The sequence below is a fragment of the Phaethon lepturus genome, unplaced genomic scaffold (assembly GCF_000687285.1).
Source record: "Phaethon lepturus isolate BGI_N335 unplaced genomic scaffold, ASM68728v1 scaffold5961, whole genome shotgun sequence".
NCBI classification, from domain to species: domain Eukaryota; kingdom Metazoa; phylum Chordata; class Aves; order Phaethontiformes; family Phaethontidae; genus Phaethon; species Phaethon lepturus.
Genome location: NW_010518342.1, coordinates 24989 through 40909, shown reverse-complemented (window position 1 = coordinate 40909; position 15921 = coordinate 24989). Strand labels below are relative to the sequence as shown.

Sequence of the window (15921 nt, the reverse complement as noted above, 5' to 3'; positions counted from 1 at the left end):
TGCTGTCAGCCACAAGGGAATAGTAAAACACTGCGGAGTTCCTAGGAATGTGGGAAGCAGAGTCACATTGATCTAGTTTTCTTGTTTTCAAATTAATTTAAATTTACTGATGATTGAACCACCTGGGTAATAGTGAGAGACTTGGTTTCTGTAGATCTATAGCAGCAGAAGACTGACCCCTTCTGCTGTGGGCTTTAGCCTGTGATTTGCTGGGTATTTAGCTTTGATAGGCTACAGTAGGCTTCAGCTTATTGGGTTTTAAGTTAAGCATAAGCTAACATGTGTTTCTGGACATGGCCTGCCGGCACGCTCAGAATCTTTCAAGTTGAGTTCCATGGATGAAACCCAACATTTACAAATCCTGTGGAGAGATTTAGTTTTTCAAGAATTTTTCATTCTCTGTAGTGGAATTGCTTTTGGCTTGCATCCATACAAAAGGAGAATCAAGCCTTGCCACTTTCCTTCGGATAAATTTCCTACTGGAGAAAATTAAGTGTGTTAATTCTGTCCCAAAATTTGGAGGTACCAGGAAAATTGTCCCTTTCTGTTTGGAGTACAGAAAACCTGGAACTATTCAATTTTTGTTTTAAAAAAAAAAAAAAATTAAAGAACTGCCTTAAATTTAAAAAGACATTTTGAACTCTCAGTAGGAAACCAAACACTAACAAAATGTTACTCAGTTTTAATGCTTGCTGAAATTCAGGATGAGATGCCAGCTGAAAGCAGGCATACTCATTAAAATAGCAAATATTCTGAGTTATTTAGAATCCATTTGCTAATCCTTTTTGTCCGGAATCCTGTTTTCAAGGTATGCAGTCTATGCAAGTCCCTGAACTGGGTATTAGTGTACACCGATTGCATCATCGTGCGAGGCTGGCTGTGTCCTTGTGGATACATTTGGTATTTCTAGATGTGGGGCAATGCCAGCATAGTCCTGTGCTTAGCTTGGAAAACCTGGCTTCTAGCATCTGTTTTTGGTCTAATTAGTAGCTTTCCAATACTTGGCACTTACATAGCATTTAGCATATTTAAATTGTTCTACAACCTAACCAAAATCGTTCTCTAAGCTTCCAGTTTGAAACCGTTGATTTTCAGTCTGCTTTGGAGAATGTGGACCTGTTGTTTTTGTGCAAGAACTTTCCATGTGAACACCCTGCAGGGGAGAAGAAATCCTAAGGAAGATCTTCTGCTTTGTAAGCTAGTGTCTAACTGCTGACCTCCAGCAATGTTTTGGCCAAGTGTTGATCCTGGGAAGCCGCAGCTATTTTCAGCTTATTGATTTCAGACTAGACACTTTAGGAACAAAATTTGTGAAGGATGAAGAAAAACTGTGGTTATTCGGGTGAGCGTGTCTAAAAGTTTGTGTGTAGTGGCTGGTGATTCTGGAGGACAGCGTCACATACCAGTTCAATAGGTTGGTGAAGCTATACTCAAGAGTTACTACAGCTATGTACACAAACCACAGTACAGTATGGACCTCCAGCACTGGAGTGCTTGTTGGGATTTTGTTCAGTTGGGGAGACAGTAGATGACTGGTTTTCTTCAAAAGCAAGGGATTTAATTCAGCTGAGGTGGCTCTTTCCTGTGTAAATTCAGATGACGCTGGCACAAATGACTCTTCCTTTTTTGAACATGTCTCTCTTCATGCCAAGATGGTATTTGTTTAATATGTAAGCAGATGAGAGTGAATAGTGTCAAGGTGTCATTGTAAATGTACTCTCTGTTAACTGAAACATACTTTACAAGAGGACTGTGGCAGCAGATGCTGTACTATAGCTGACTTCCTTTCTTGTTTCTTATTTATTTTGAGAATGTTTTCTTCTCTTAAGAGGCTTGGACATTTTTAATCTGTATAGCTTTAAAAGGGGAAAATATATTAATAAATAGTAAAAAGAATTAATATATAGGTGCTGTAAATAAATATATTGGTGTCATATTTGTGTTATATGATTGTATTAAATTTATTTTCCTATCACGCAAAACTGTAAGAACTCTTTTTACACTGTCATTAGGATACAGTGCTCTTTAGAGGATGTAAAGATATTTTGAAACATTTTTTGATGTATTTATCTTTCAGCATCAGGTTAGAATTCAAGAATTCTTCAAACATGATTTGATTTAAAAAAATCAACCAACAAAAAAACCCCAAACCCAGTGTATGCTATGGTGTTTGGGCTGCATTCCTTCACACTTCAGAGTTCTGTTGCAAGAGTTTCTTTTATTTTAATGTGCCCAAAATACCTATCTTCCCTGCCACTTCCCCCCACCCCACCCCCCCACCCAGCTCTCTTCATTATTTCAGAAATGTTTGTATTTCACTTTCCAGGCCTTAGTTGAAAGGAAGAATGGTCAGGTCTTTTAAACATGAAAAAGAAAAATTACTATAGGTAAGGATGAATTGAAACAAATAAAATAATGCATTTTTTCATGCATCTCATTAGAATCTCTGTAAAGTAAGTTTGTGCATGTATAGTATCTCACATTTTATGTACACACATGTATATTTAAACATATGTATAAAGTGTTGGAACAGTGATTTAAGACCACCATTCATCATCTGGTGTGGAAAGGGTTCAGTTGCTTGGGCAGCTTGTCTTTGCCTCTTTCTAAAGCTTAAAGGGTTCATCACAAAATGTTAAGGAACTGTTCCGGTATGTACATGTGCCTGCTGTGTGTACAGCTGTGGGGTGTGGGAGAATAGGATGAGTATTTCCGATGAGAAAATACCACAGTTTTTTATGAGCTAGAGCCTAAATTATTTTAATGATGTAATTTTTTTAGAAAATAAAGAGGAAGCTTTAGTCTCAAAAATGACTTAGCGGCAGAGACTAGCTTGAACATCTTAAGAAAATTGTAAATATCCTAAGTCTAATTTTACATAGCTGATGTATTTTCTCACATCTGTCTCCATTTCAGAGACTGTTGCAAGACTCACCATCATAGTGCTGTTCAGTCAGATGTATGTATATCTAGGGGAAAGCTGCCTGGTTCATGTGACTGATGATGCTTTAAGTGGTTTATTGTTTTGTTATCAAAACGTAATTAACTGGCCGGCACTGAACTATACACTTGGGATCAATATCTGCAGTGCAACAGATAAAGCTAGCAATATAGTTACGAAATGTTAATATGTGCCTATAAATTTCTAAAGATCCTTGTATGGCGAGGGTGGCTGTGTCTGGCAGGGTCACCCAGGCCCTTCTGCTGCCCTGCTCCCCTCTTCTCCTGCATGCTACACATCCTTGAGTTTTCATGTTTTGCGGGTATGTCTGCTTAGCTGACTTCTCCTGCCACCTCCCCAACTAACAGTCTCCTGGTAATTCCCTGGTTGTGGTTTAATACAGTTCATCTTTGTCCTCTTCTTTACCAAGATGAGCTTTGGGCGAATGCCCCCTCAGACAGTTTGGGCATCCACTCACCCAACACCCTTACACCCTGTGTGCTCTCTTACCACCTGGGGTTAGCCAAGCCATTTTTAAGGCAGCAGGGCTGTGTAGGTACCCACTCAATTGGCTTTCTCAAAGAGTAGGCACCTCATTCTCCCAGACTGGCAATGTGTGTCAGAATTGAGGACCTGCAGTTTGTAAGTAAGTGAGCTAAGTTTAATAAAATAGGTGAGAAGCTACTTGGTCTGAGCTAGTGGTCTTATCCCACGCAGGTACTGAATCTCAGTATCTGTCATTGGTATGACATCATCAGCTTTCAAAGTCATACTGCCTTAGTGGGTAAGGAGTGTTTTGTGAGTTCAAACAGGATTACATGGACCCCACGTTTAAAACCCTTTCCACAAAAAATAAAACATGCACTTTAGGAGAAATGTAAGTCTTCAGATATATTAATATGTAAATATATTCAGAGTATTTTATTTACTTTTGTGATTGGATTCAACTTACCAAAGGGACCTGGGTGCAGCTGCTGAACTAACTGAAGTCAGTTAGGACTGCCTATGTACAGGTATGTGTAGAGTTACTATATTACCCTGTACCTACCTATTGTATATACCTGGTATGTACATAGGATTGTTGGAGTGCCTGGTGCACTGTTCGTGCCCAGCAGCAGTGATGAGCTCTGTCAGCAGCAGGGCGTGGGCTCTGCAGACCTCCAGGAGGAGCTCTGGATTCAGCATATAGCAAGGAACTCCCAACACGCTTGGAAGGCTGCGATTTCCACACAGGACGCAATTTCAGTCTTTCTTATTGCTCATACCAGAGGGAGAAGAGCCTGCTTAGAAGTGCTGCTCAAAAAGCTGGGAGAACCCTCCCACCCTCCCTGCATCCACCACAAATCGCCACTTTTTCGAAGTTAAACTGCTCCTTTAAATAGTAGCCCACCTTTTCAGCTGCTTTTCTGGTTTCTGTCTCTTCTCTTACCTTCCCCTGTCCAAGGCACCCAGCTTGGTTCCCTGCTCTGGATTTGCCAACATGCAGGACAGCAGGATCTCAGCAGCAGACCTTCATGCAGAAGTTTGCCAGCCCTCTCCTTAAGCACTCACACCATGACAAGCTGGAGCTACGACTCAAAGATTTATCAGTTAAAAGAACCCATTTTGTAAGAGAAGTTCAACCCAGTGTGATGAAGGGACTTCACCTCTTTAATACTGGTTCAGCTAATTGTGCTTTGCAGCGTCTAGCTGCAAGCTGGATGTCATTGTAACACATTGAAGACACTGAACTGTGAAGAGGGATTTCTCGGTCAAGTGTGTGTCTCAGCCCTTGCTAGGGTTCACAGCATCTCTGCAGTTGTCTGGTAATGATGTCAGTGCTATGTTGGGCTAGGTGGGAACACATGGAACTACAGGAATTGTAGTTGTTGGTTTTGAGGCTGTTGAGAATGTTCAAGCCTAGAACTGATGACTTTGATTTATTGAGGATTTGAAACTTAAAGGTAATTTTACAAAGAAGGAGAGGTCTTGCTTGTCAAAGGAAATTCGGTCTGAACTGACACAATCAGCAAATTTGCCCCATTTTCAGGACTGGCTAGACAGTAGAGCTGAATTGAGTTTGGGTTCTTTGATCACTAAGGAACAAACTCTGCAGCCCTGTTAGTTGTGCTAGTGCAATGCCTATGGGTAACTAGGGTCACTGACTGAACTCTCCAGAAAAAGTTTTACCACGCTTGAAGAAGTATCGCTATATGGTGGAGCACCTCATGTATCCTCCTCAGTATGGCACTACAAAATGTACCTTCTGAAGGAAGATAACAGGCTGGAAAGAGGAAACCATAATGTGAGAATATCCCATGCCAGTACAGACTGGACCTCGACCCAGTACAAACTGGATCCCCTTGGCCCCATCCCAGTACAAACTGGCAGCTGTAGCCCAAAGGCCCTGAGCATGAGGACAGCAGGGAGCGTGCTGATGTTTGGTTTCGTGTTAGGCAGTCTTGCAAGGAGCAGGGAGTTGGACTCGGTGATCTTTATGGGTCCCTTCCAACTCGGGATCTCCTGTGAACAAGGAGAATAAATCATCTAGATAATGCTTTGATTCTTTCACCATGCTTTACAAATGTACTTTTTACGCTGTACAAGCAAGAGCGTGAGCGAAAAAGCCCTTCAGATCTGCAACAAGAGGCTGTTAAAGTCTTGGCTAAGCTAGAAATGGTGGCAGTGGCAAATACCAGATTTGGTCACAAGAACAGGTGAAAAAAAAATACTGCCTTTGGCTCAGGTAATTTCTGCTAAAACAAAAACAAATACAGTGGAAACTGTATATGGATGCACAAGTAAAATGGATTATGTTGCTAGTGACCTTCCTATGGCTGTAATGCAAAGTTTCAGCAGTTAATAGCTGAACGTGGGTAGCAGAGACCATCTCACACTTTTCAGGTTAAAACCTTCAGCTCCCAATGCTTTGCAAGCTCTGTCAGTGAAATGTGTCTCATTTCTTGAGCTAGGAAAAAAATCTTCCTGCATGGACCAAGAAATTCTGGAAAAGGTTTGTAATAGCACTAACCTGACAATAGATCTTATCTATATGTTGAATCAGACACTTGTGGTTGAACACATAGGGTTTTATTTCACAAAGAAGACAATAGGAGAAAAAAAATGATGCGGGAAAATGATAAGTAGTCGAGACATTAATTTGTGTAGCCTAAGATTCTATCTAGAGCACATATTGTGTCGGAATAAACTGAAATCTGAGCCAACAGCTGCTTCACCAGAGCAGAACAGAGCAGCCCCTTTGTTGAGAGATCTTGTGCTCTGACCTTTGGATGATCATGAGTCTTGTGTAACTCACATCATCTGAGAAGTGAAAGATGTTGGTCTTTGCATGGTTTTCTAGATTCAGAACTGAAACACATACCTCACAGAGGATGCCAGTAGTTGACTATAGCTTGCCAACAGCAGAGATAGATAGATAAAAGCAATTATTTGCACATGTTCTGTTTCTCAGGTTAACTCACAGCAAGGCTGAGCTTTATTTTTCATTGTTTAATACTCCTTCATAACACATGACTTTGCACATTAATTTTGCAACACTCTCAACTTATTTTTTAATTGCCTATTTAAGTAGGGATGATTGATTGAGTCAGATCTGACTGGTGTGAGATGAAAAAGCAGTGATCTCCATGAGAAGCGGGCTTATCTGGGTTCTTGTACATGTAAGCAGAAACAAAACCTCTATAGGCACATCAACATCTTAATGAATGGCTGACTTTTCATTGTTTTTCAGAAGATTACATAGAATGAGACATTTTTTTCATCTGCTTCTTCCCATGCAAGTTATTCCCTTGTCCAACTCAAATCTAAAAGGAATTTCATGATTTTTTGTTACGTTTACATTATCCTGTGAACTGTGCTGTTAAGATTTCTAAATTAACACTGCACATCACACACACAAAAAAATTCTCAGGGCAAGTAATAGGGTAGATCTCTTGCCCAGTGCCTCTGCTTATCCCTGGCACAGGCGTATTTATAGTACAGAATGAGGGGAAAGGGAGACGCCTTCACATCACAAACTATGCACCCCATAACCCCCTTATCAGAAACATGGAGAACATCTAGGAAAAAGCCGCAGGAAATTTGGAAGGAGAGATCCTGAAGGAGGTTTGACACATGTTGCAACTGCTTCCTAAACTAAATTTATCAATCTACCTATATTTATTTATTGAACATGCAAAGCAGTAATGAGATCTTGAAAGGTCAATGTGCAACCTTCTCCCATTTGGCACTTGCCAGATGAGCAATGCTTGACAAACCCACATAACTGCCAAACAAACAACTGAGCAGCATTTCACAGTCATCCTCAACATTTCCATAAAACAGCTGTGGCAGCTGCGGTTTCTTCTAGATGAAAAGCATTAATCCACAGGGGCTACAGAGAGCAGAGGCTTCTTTCTCTACCACATTAATGCAAACATCCTAGCGTTTTCAGTTTGAACTGGTAGAAGAAAGGAATGTTATAAAATCTAGAAGCAGCTAATAATTTATGAGCAAGGACACTTAGACCTGCTCGAAACACAGTCAAGATATCCCCAGACACAGTTCCTGTATTATACAGACACGAGTCTCACCGGATCAACGAATCATCTAATTTTAACCTGCTGACAAGTCTGTGGGATCAGCAGTAACATTAGGACTACACCAACTGACTTACTGTGCAATTAGGGTGAATCATATAATTGCTTTCTTCCTCATTTTCCCTATTTGCAAAGCAGAGGGAAATACAATACCTATCTCTCAGACACAAAGTGGGGACAAATTCGTTATTTGGAGAGCACCTTAATGATCCTCAAGTCGCAGAAGTGCTGAGTACAAATCAGCACGCATTTAAAATCTACACGAAGAGCTTAAAAGGGTAAAAAGGGGAAAAGTCTCCATGAAGATTGTGTTGAAAACCATGAAAACACAGGTTAGAGTACTACTCCTGAAGGCTTAACAAAGGGTTGTGCAGAACCTGATAATTTCCCTTAGACAGGTGAGACGCAGACAGCACTGGGAGTTGAGCCCAGAATCCCATTTATCAGGCCAGTGCTTTAATCCAGGTGAGCCCCAGCTCCTGCTGGCAGGAAGACCCACGCTGATGGTTTCTGATCTCTGATGATGCATGTTCCTGTCTCCTGAAGCTGAAGGGTTCAGCTCTGGCTAGCAGTGATGGCACTTCTGAGGACTGAAATTACTACTGAAGTTTATCACTCCCACTTCTAAGTCTCCTCTGTCTCCAGGGCCACGCTGCCCTGCTCGCAATTTGGGATCCTTACAAGCAATACCAGAACTCCAGCCTGGGCTGGGTGCTGTGATACCCTTAATGAGACAGAAAAGGCACAAGTCACACAAACAAGGACAAGAAGAGGGTGTACATGAGACAAATGCATTGCAGACTACTTCTCTGCCTGGTGGTTGGAGGTTAAAGGTATAAAAAAAGAAAGAGAAGCTTTGCCAGTTCAGCTAGTACATCATTAGCTTTCCTGAATTGTAATTTTAGTGCCAGGTACTGTTCTCTTGCAGAAAGACTTCATGCTAAAAAATTTTCATTATCTGTTACCAAAGTAAGAATGGCCTACGCATCAGGTTTTCTGATTTATCCAGCTATGCAGACTAACATTTGAGGACTCAGTAACTTTGGCCGTTTGCATAGGTCCTTCAGCCTTCCTGTCACCTCTACATGATAGTGAAAAACGCTTGTCTTTCAGAAACACCCTGTCTGCACAACCTGTGCTCTGGGCAGCCTCAATGTGACTCTGACTGAACCAAACAGCGTCCTTCAATCCTAGTATCACTTCATTTTGATAATGCTAGATAGAACTGCTCTTTGGGGCTTTAAAATGTGCCCACCAGAAGAAAAAAGATGCTTCCTTTGTGATGTGTGGGGTTATACTTAGACACAGCTTATGACAGCCTTTTCCTGACTCTGGAACGAGCATCAGGATGGTTCTGAATTCATCAACCCAAGGAGAAATTTTGAGATAAACATTTTCTATTCCAGTATAACACTCAGGCTATCCAACTGGAGAATAATCTGTAACAGCAGGATATATATGGCCAACAGTCACTATTACTCTAAGTGGGGATGACATAAGTTTGTCATTTATATCCATTACAAGATAAGAATACATTACTCTTTTATTGTTTAGAATAAAGGACTGCATTTTTCCTACCCTTCCACTCTTCCAAATCTGTACAGTTGCATCAGAAACAAAAGATAAGTCAAACTTTGGAAGAAGATTGAGAACATCTAACAAAAGCGCTAGCTCGGTTTTCCTTGTAATGCACAACCTGAGAGGACCAAATAAAAAAAAGTTGTCCTTTGAAACAAGACTAGGATAAAGGTTAGCACAAGGAGGGATTGCAAAGAGACACCAGTGCTGTGGAAGATGAAAGCTTAGAAAGGGGTTCCTGAATGGGTTACGATAACACAGAAAATAACATTTAGTGGAGAAGCGATTCTGATTAGCAAATGATTGAATGAAGTTTCACTTTCAAAGGGGAAAAAAACCTCAAGTGTAAACTATGGACAAGGCAATCCCCTCTTTCTCCTTTGCCTTTTCCACTCTCTCATCTTTTCCTTCAGCTAGGGGGTTAAGATCCTATGCATTAAAAAAGTGATGAAGATGATAAATAAAAATGTAGAATGAAAAACTCCACCAGTCAGTACATCAACTGCTGATCCAGCACACAAACTGCTTAAGAGAGACATCTTTTGGAGACAGCTGTATTATCAGTTCTCTGAGCAACCTGCTCTAGTTGAAGATGTCCCTGCTTATTGCAGGGGGGTTGGACTAGATGACCCTTAAAGGTCCCTTCCAACCCAAATGGTTCTATGATTCTAGCATTAAAACAAAAGAACATGTATGTGAGGATATAGTTCTGTTATTATAGCACCCCTTAGAGCAAGTCCTGTATTTTATAGGAAAAAGTACATACCTAGTATTGAATGTTGGACCTGTCTAGCAATCTGAATATACTTATCTCTGAGACAAACATTTAATTGAAATATAGAAAGGAATGACAGGAAGAAAGACCCCTAGACCTAGTATTCCATAAAGGGAGTGTTTCCTACAGGATTCTTCCCTTGCTTGGCGATTCATGACCTTGGACTATTTATTTACCTGCCATTTCTTGAAATAAATGACTGCAGCAGCAGCAACTTCAGAGCGTAACTCTTCAGAATTCCTCCCCCAGTGTGCATTACAGCCTGCTGTAGCACAGGAAAAGCGCCCCACAAACAAAACCACATAAAAACTTCCTACAGGAAGTTTCATTTGTTATCAGTTCTACTAGAAATGCAATTTTCTGACAGGATAATTGCTACTGCTTCATAGCTACATTTCAGCAATGGAATAGAAAACAGTGAGAAAAATCAAACTACTGAATTTGAAGTGGGAATGAGATACAGAGAGTGGAAACAATTTGGGACAGACACACCCCCTAGAACAGGAGCTTTCCATGTCCCTTTTCTCCGCAACTACGAGACCCCAGAGCCACAAAGAAATGCTCAACATGAAGAGTAGCCCACTGGAAAACACCCTGCGTAGGCGATTCTCTCCTACAACTGTCAGGTGCAGTTTTGTGAACTGCTGAGCTGGTTCAATGGGACCATTGTACTCACAGCAACTAACGGTTGTCGCAGTGGGGAAGGTATGAAGTGGGAGTTTTATAGGGACTCATTCTTGATTCAATACTAGTCAGCATTTTAACTGATTTAGGAGTGCACAAATCAAAGGCAGAGAAGTGGTGTGGGCAGACTGCAAGTGCTTTGGGGGATAAAAAAATCCTGCAGGATTATTAAATTTAAGATGTAGTATAAAAAAAAAAAGCAAAACCCCAGTAAGATTAAGCTGGGTACAATGCATTAAAATCTAAAACTAAGGGGAAAAAACCCCATTGTAAATGAGTGGCTGAACTATTAAGACAATTACCTTTGGAATGATTTAAGTACAACAGAAAAGAACAAAGCGTTACTGCTTGCAACTCTAATTAGATCACTCTGCTGCAATTCCAGTTTGAATACTCCTCTGCTCATTGCAAAGAGCACAGAACTCCACTGTCAAAGTCTCATGAATGAAATAATTGAAAGTTGGCTTCTTCTGTACTAAAATTACAGCAGTGAGTGAAATGAGAAGGAAAGTGGTAGGAAATAAGTGTCAGAATGGCAGTAAGTGCACCAGAAAAAAATTCAGTATGGGACAGACTTGGAAACCACCTCGATGAGTGCTGAAGGCTACCACGGGTTGTACACCTCAACTCTTGCGTGTCCCTTAGCGGGGGGATAACTATTCATTAACCAGTAACATAGGTCAAGTGGTACCATATGGCTGCCGAACAAATTCATATGTTTCACCTCAGTTTTTAATTAAAAATCAAGGTCCCCCTAAACAAAAGTGTCTATTCATGTAATACAAAATATTCCTGATCAGCAAAATATCTTATAAACCTTAAAGACAGAGCACAACAAAATTTTCATTCCTTTGCCCTCTCATGACTAAATTGTAAAATTTTATTCTTTTTGTGACTCGATTTGCAGATATACCTAGCATGTATGACCCAAGCACCTTTTCAAGATTTTAAAAACATTTATAGTTGTAAACCTAACACTATGTTAATATACATAGTTCAATCTTCTTTTCAACTGTGTAAGTGACATTTGACAAAACATTTCACGAATTTTCAATACGGTGTCAAAACTTTGAGTTCACTCAACATATATGAGGAATCATGCAGAACTTAAAAGAAGATTAGTTCCTTTTTTATTTTGATCTTCAACAGAAGTACAGTAAACTTTCTGGTGTCTTGTTACAGCAGTCTCATTTGCTTTCATGCAGACAGTTTTGGTTCAAAGACAAACAGAACTCGGACCAAAAGTTGAGTAACTGTAGGAAATCACTGAGGTAAGAAATGTCTCTAATAGTATGTTTATCATTCTACTAGACAAGGCATTGAATGTTGTTTTGGTTTTTTTTTCCCCTACAATGGAAAAAAGATGACAGGTGTTTTGTCCATAGTTTTATTTCACTGGGAAGGTTTATACAGTTCTGCATAAAGGTCATTATATGCACAGCCTGAAGTACAAAGCTCCCTTTGAAAACTCCAGCACAAAGACACTGCATATTGACAACATTAAACAACGATGTTGGTATAGGGTGGAAAAAAAAAGATGATTAAAACAAAACAGCATTCTTCCTACTGGAAAAGCAGAATAAAACAAGGCACTTTCAGTAAATAAGTGACTAACATAAACAAGCTGTATCAAAGATTCCACAGAGCTGACCCAGAGCACTGTAACAAAATTCTGCAGTAATGAACAAGTAAAATACAAAAAGGCACTACATAATCCTCTCCCTGCAACTCCCCTTTCTCAACCAATTAGCCAACTGAATTGGCACAATGGAGTCTTAATTATAAAGTGCATCTCCTGTCTTAATACATTTTGAAAAATAGGCTATAGAACACATGTAGCAGTATTCCCATGTGTACAATATATTGAAACAAAAATACATTGCAACTAGATTCAATCTAGTTATAAACTGTGCAGGAAAAAATATGGCTTCTTTACAAGTTTTTCAATAACCTCCATATAATCTGGAATATTTTTAAACAAACATAAATGCATTAGCAAGATGGTAAGAGGTAGTGTTCCAAGTAAAAGGCAAACTCACCGATTTTATTGTTACATGGGTATTTAGCAAAGGTATCCCAGATTTTCAAAGCAGCATTACCGAACAAAAAGTATTACAGCATGCTATCTTGGGATGCAAATACACAGTGTTTTGGGGGTCTCATATTAGTTCCTTCAGCAAAAATGACTAGTTTTTAAAACAATGTCCAACTATACTTCCATTTCATAACTACTTTTCTCTTGGTACTGTAAGTTTTCCTATTGCATTGCATTAAAATTTCCAGAGAAATATTCTTCAACTTTAGACTTTAAAAACAACACACTCTACAATCTTATTAAACGTAAGACGAGTCCATTTTTACTTCAACAAGCATTAAATTTATGGCTATAAGAATATGAAAACACAAATACCAAACAGATGAACATACCAAATGTGTCACAGCAGTGGCAACATATGACATGCTAGTTAGATGCATTTGGTGATTTAACATGAAGCTTTTGTCATTCCGCTAGGAAGTCAGCCAAATTGTGTATATACACTGTCTAAACTTCAGCTGATTTTAGCCCTTATTAGACTTTAATGTATTAAATATATAAAGGCTAGATAAAAACTGAAATCAAAGCAGCACTGGGTATATTTCTTACATTAATAATTTGTAAGGATTTATGTAAACATTCAGTATGTGCATTCTTGCTCTTTGCTGTAAATTCTTCACAGCCACTCTACCCACAGAGTATGTCCCAAACATGAACCTTTCCCAGATAACAGCAGCTGCTACTGATCTAGTCTTCTTCATCAGCGGTATATGCTACTTCAGCAACTTCAATTTCTGGTACAGAATTTTCAGCCAAAGAGCCACTCCAGCATGCCTCATGGTTCTCTTTATCAGAGCTGCAACAGATCAATAAGGTTTGTCAAATGGAAACTAATAGGATTCTCCGTAGTCATTTTATGCCAGAATCCGCAAAGCATTTACAAAGCTGTTCAACTCGTCACTTATTCCAGATCTAAAATTGTCTATCCTGAGGGCCTTTATGCAGCAGATAGGTACAATAACATGCTGAATTTCTCAGCTGTGCAGAATTTATGCATGACCAAACATTTAAAAACATACTTTAAGAAAAACTAAAATATACTGTAAGTAAAATAATAGTATTTACCAGCTGTCCTCACCCAGGGTACCCTGGTCTGCTTCTACTGCAGAAGACTCCACCTCACCACTGCACTCACTTTCTTCTCCTGACATTTGTCGAGTCATTTTTCCTAAAGATAAATCCCTACAACAAATAAGAACAGAGTACCACCAATCCATACAGCAAACATTCACCACTGAAGAGCTTTTTGTTTTGTTTTAAACCTTGCAGTTTCTGGGAACCTATCAATCTCACTCCTACACACCCCATTTCCCTTATTACTACAGAGATGCAGGGCTTGCACTGGGTAGCTATTTAAAACCATTTATTTGCTCCAGCTGCTTATTCCCAAACTAAATTCAATCCTCTGGTTGCATCACAATTTAGTAGCTTCACAAAATTCAAGTCCCAGAGGAGTGATTAAGACTTTAGGTAAGAAATGACAAGCAGATTATCTAAGCCACACGCACCTTGCCTAAATGACCAAAGGATTATAACCAAAACATAGTCAGAAGGAAGACAGGCAGGATGATAAAAAGATTTCTTCAACAGTTTCTCATTGTAACTTTAGAATCGCATATTAAGTTTCAGAGCAATACATTTTCCTATTAATGATAAAGAGACAGGTAAATTTTTTCTTAATGGCAACATGAATTGGCAGTCAGACTAGCCTGGCTACAGATGGGAATATGGTCATGTAAAATTACCAAATACTTATTTCCAAAATATTACTCTGTGTGGGGAAACAAACAAACAAAAATATCAATTTAGTGTTGAAAGCTGCCACTTGAATTGGAGAGAAAAGGTTGAACAAATTTTGTGTTGGAAGTGATACTACTGTATTTCACCTCCTTTAAAAAATTACTGTAACTACTACTGTTTCTATAATTTTATTTTAATGCATGCATTTTTAGTAATACCACAGCAGTATTCGCTAACATGATTACCGGTCTATGTTTGGGCCAAATCCAGCACACGTAAAGGCCTACAAGTCTGATGCCTTGTCCAGTTGTCCCCTCCTACCTCACCAACATATTAGGTACCTGGCCTTTAGAGCATAAAGGCACAAGATGCTTAATTTGTTTTGGGCCAGCAAATCAAAATTCCACTTCAACAAGGCCAAAGACAGACTTGTTTCTTTTGTGTTCAATTCCCATCAGACAACCTAAAGTCCTTAAACAAGATGATGAGTTTACTTGGTAACTTTTACAACTAAGTATCACAGGAGTTATTTTCCATCAAGACTTCAGACACTACTTGGCTGATTTCCAATAATTTATATGTCTGGGAAACTGGTAGCGTGTTTGTATATTTAAAAAAAAAAATCTATCTTCAGGGAAAGCACTAAAAAATAAAATCATTTTTTGCTGCTCATGCCTTCTTATTTTAGTCACACAATTTCCTATCATAACGTTTTAGCCAGATGCGAGTAATTTAATTTTTATTGACTATTTCACTGTTTAAGCCAGTAGTATGTCATAACTTTCTCATCAAACAGGGAAAGCATCTTTCAAATGTAATTACTTGCCTTCAGGACTAAGTGACAAACTGAGTATGGTATTCAGATCAGAATTTTCAATAAGCCACAACAATTCCATTTAAATCCTTTTCCAAATGTAGTTCACTTAAACCTTATATCCAAAGATGGGATTTGTTAGTCAAGCTGGATATGCTAGACTCAACAACCCAAGCAGTATTAAAATAACTTCTGAAGGGACCATGGGAATTTACTCCTTTGATAAGGAAACCCCACAATGACTGACTCAGCAGGTCTAGCCGGACACTGAATAGCCCAACATCAACTCCCCTGGGACTACTACAAAATTTAGCAGACAGGCACCATAAAGTTTTATAATAAAATACCACTATTTTTTCTCTGTATTTAAACAGACGATCTGCAGTGGCATCACTCCGGCAATTCAGAACAAAGTTAAAGACATTAACACAGACATATAATGGCTTGATCACTATACGCTGTCAAAGCTTTGAGTACAGCCAAAATTTTGTAACTCAAAGCAGTTTTTCCACTGCTCTCATCTCTAGCAGGGCATTTCACATATCCAGCATTTCAAAAGCAGAATAGAATCTTTGCTTCATCTTTACAGGACTTAAAGGATTAAGAAACATAATCCCAGTTACCTTAAAGGGAAAAGATGGGACAACAATTTGAGTCATCTGTACCAAAAAACAGCTTTTGAGCCAGCATATGAGAAAGAGTCTACTGCAAATACTG

The 15921-nt window shown here is 39.2% G+C and overlaps 1 protein-coding gene across 1 annotated transcript in view; it reads right to left on the bottom strand.

Moving 5' to 3' along the window:
- Window positions 1-11928: 11928 nt before the first annotated feature.
- Window positions 11929-15921, bottom strand: part of SNX16 (sorting nexin 16) — a 24809-nt gene continuing 20816 nt past the window's right edge. The window contains exons 6-7 of the mRNA XM_010296695.1: window positions 13716-13832; window positions 11929-13446 (exon numbers count right to left, since the gene is read on the bottom strand). Coding sequence (XP_010294997.1) covers window positions 13338-13446; window positions 13716-13832 — 226 coding nt within the window. The 3' untranslated portion in view covers window positions 11929-13337. The remainder of the gene's footprint in view (window positions 13447-13715; window positions 13833-15921) is intronic.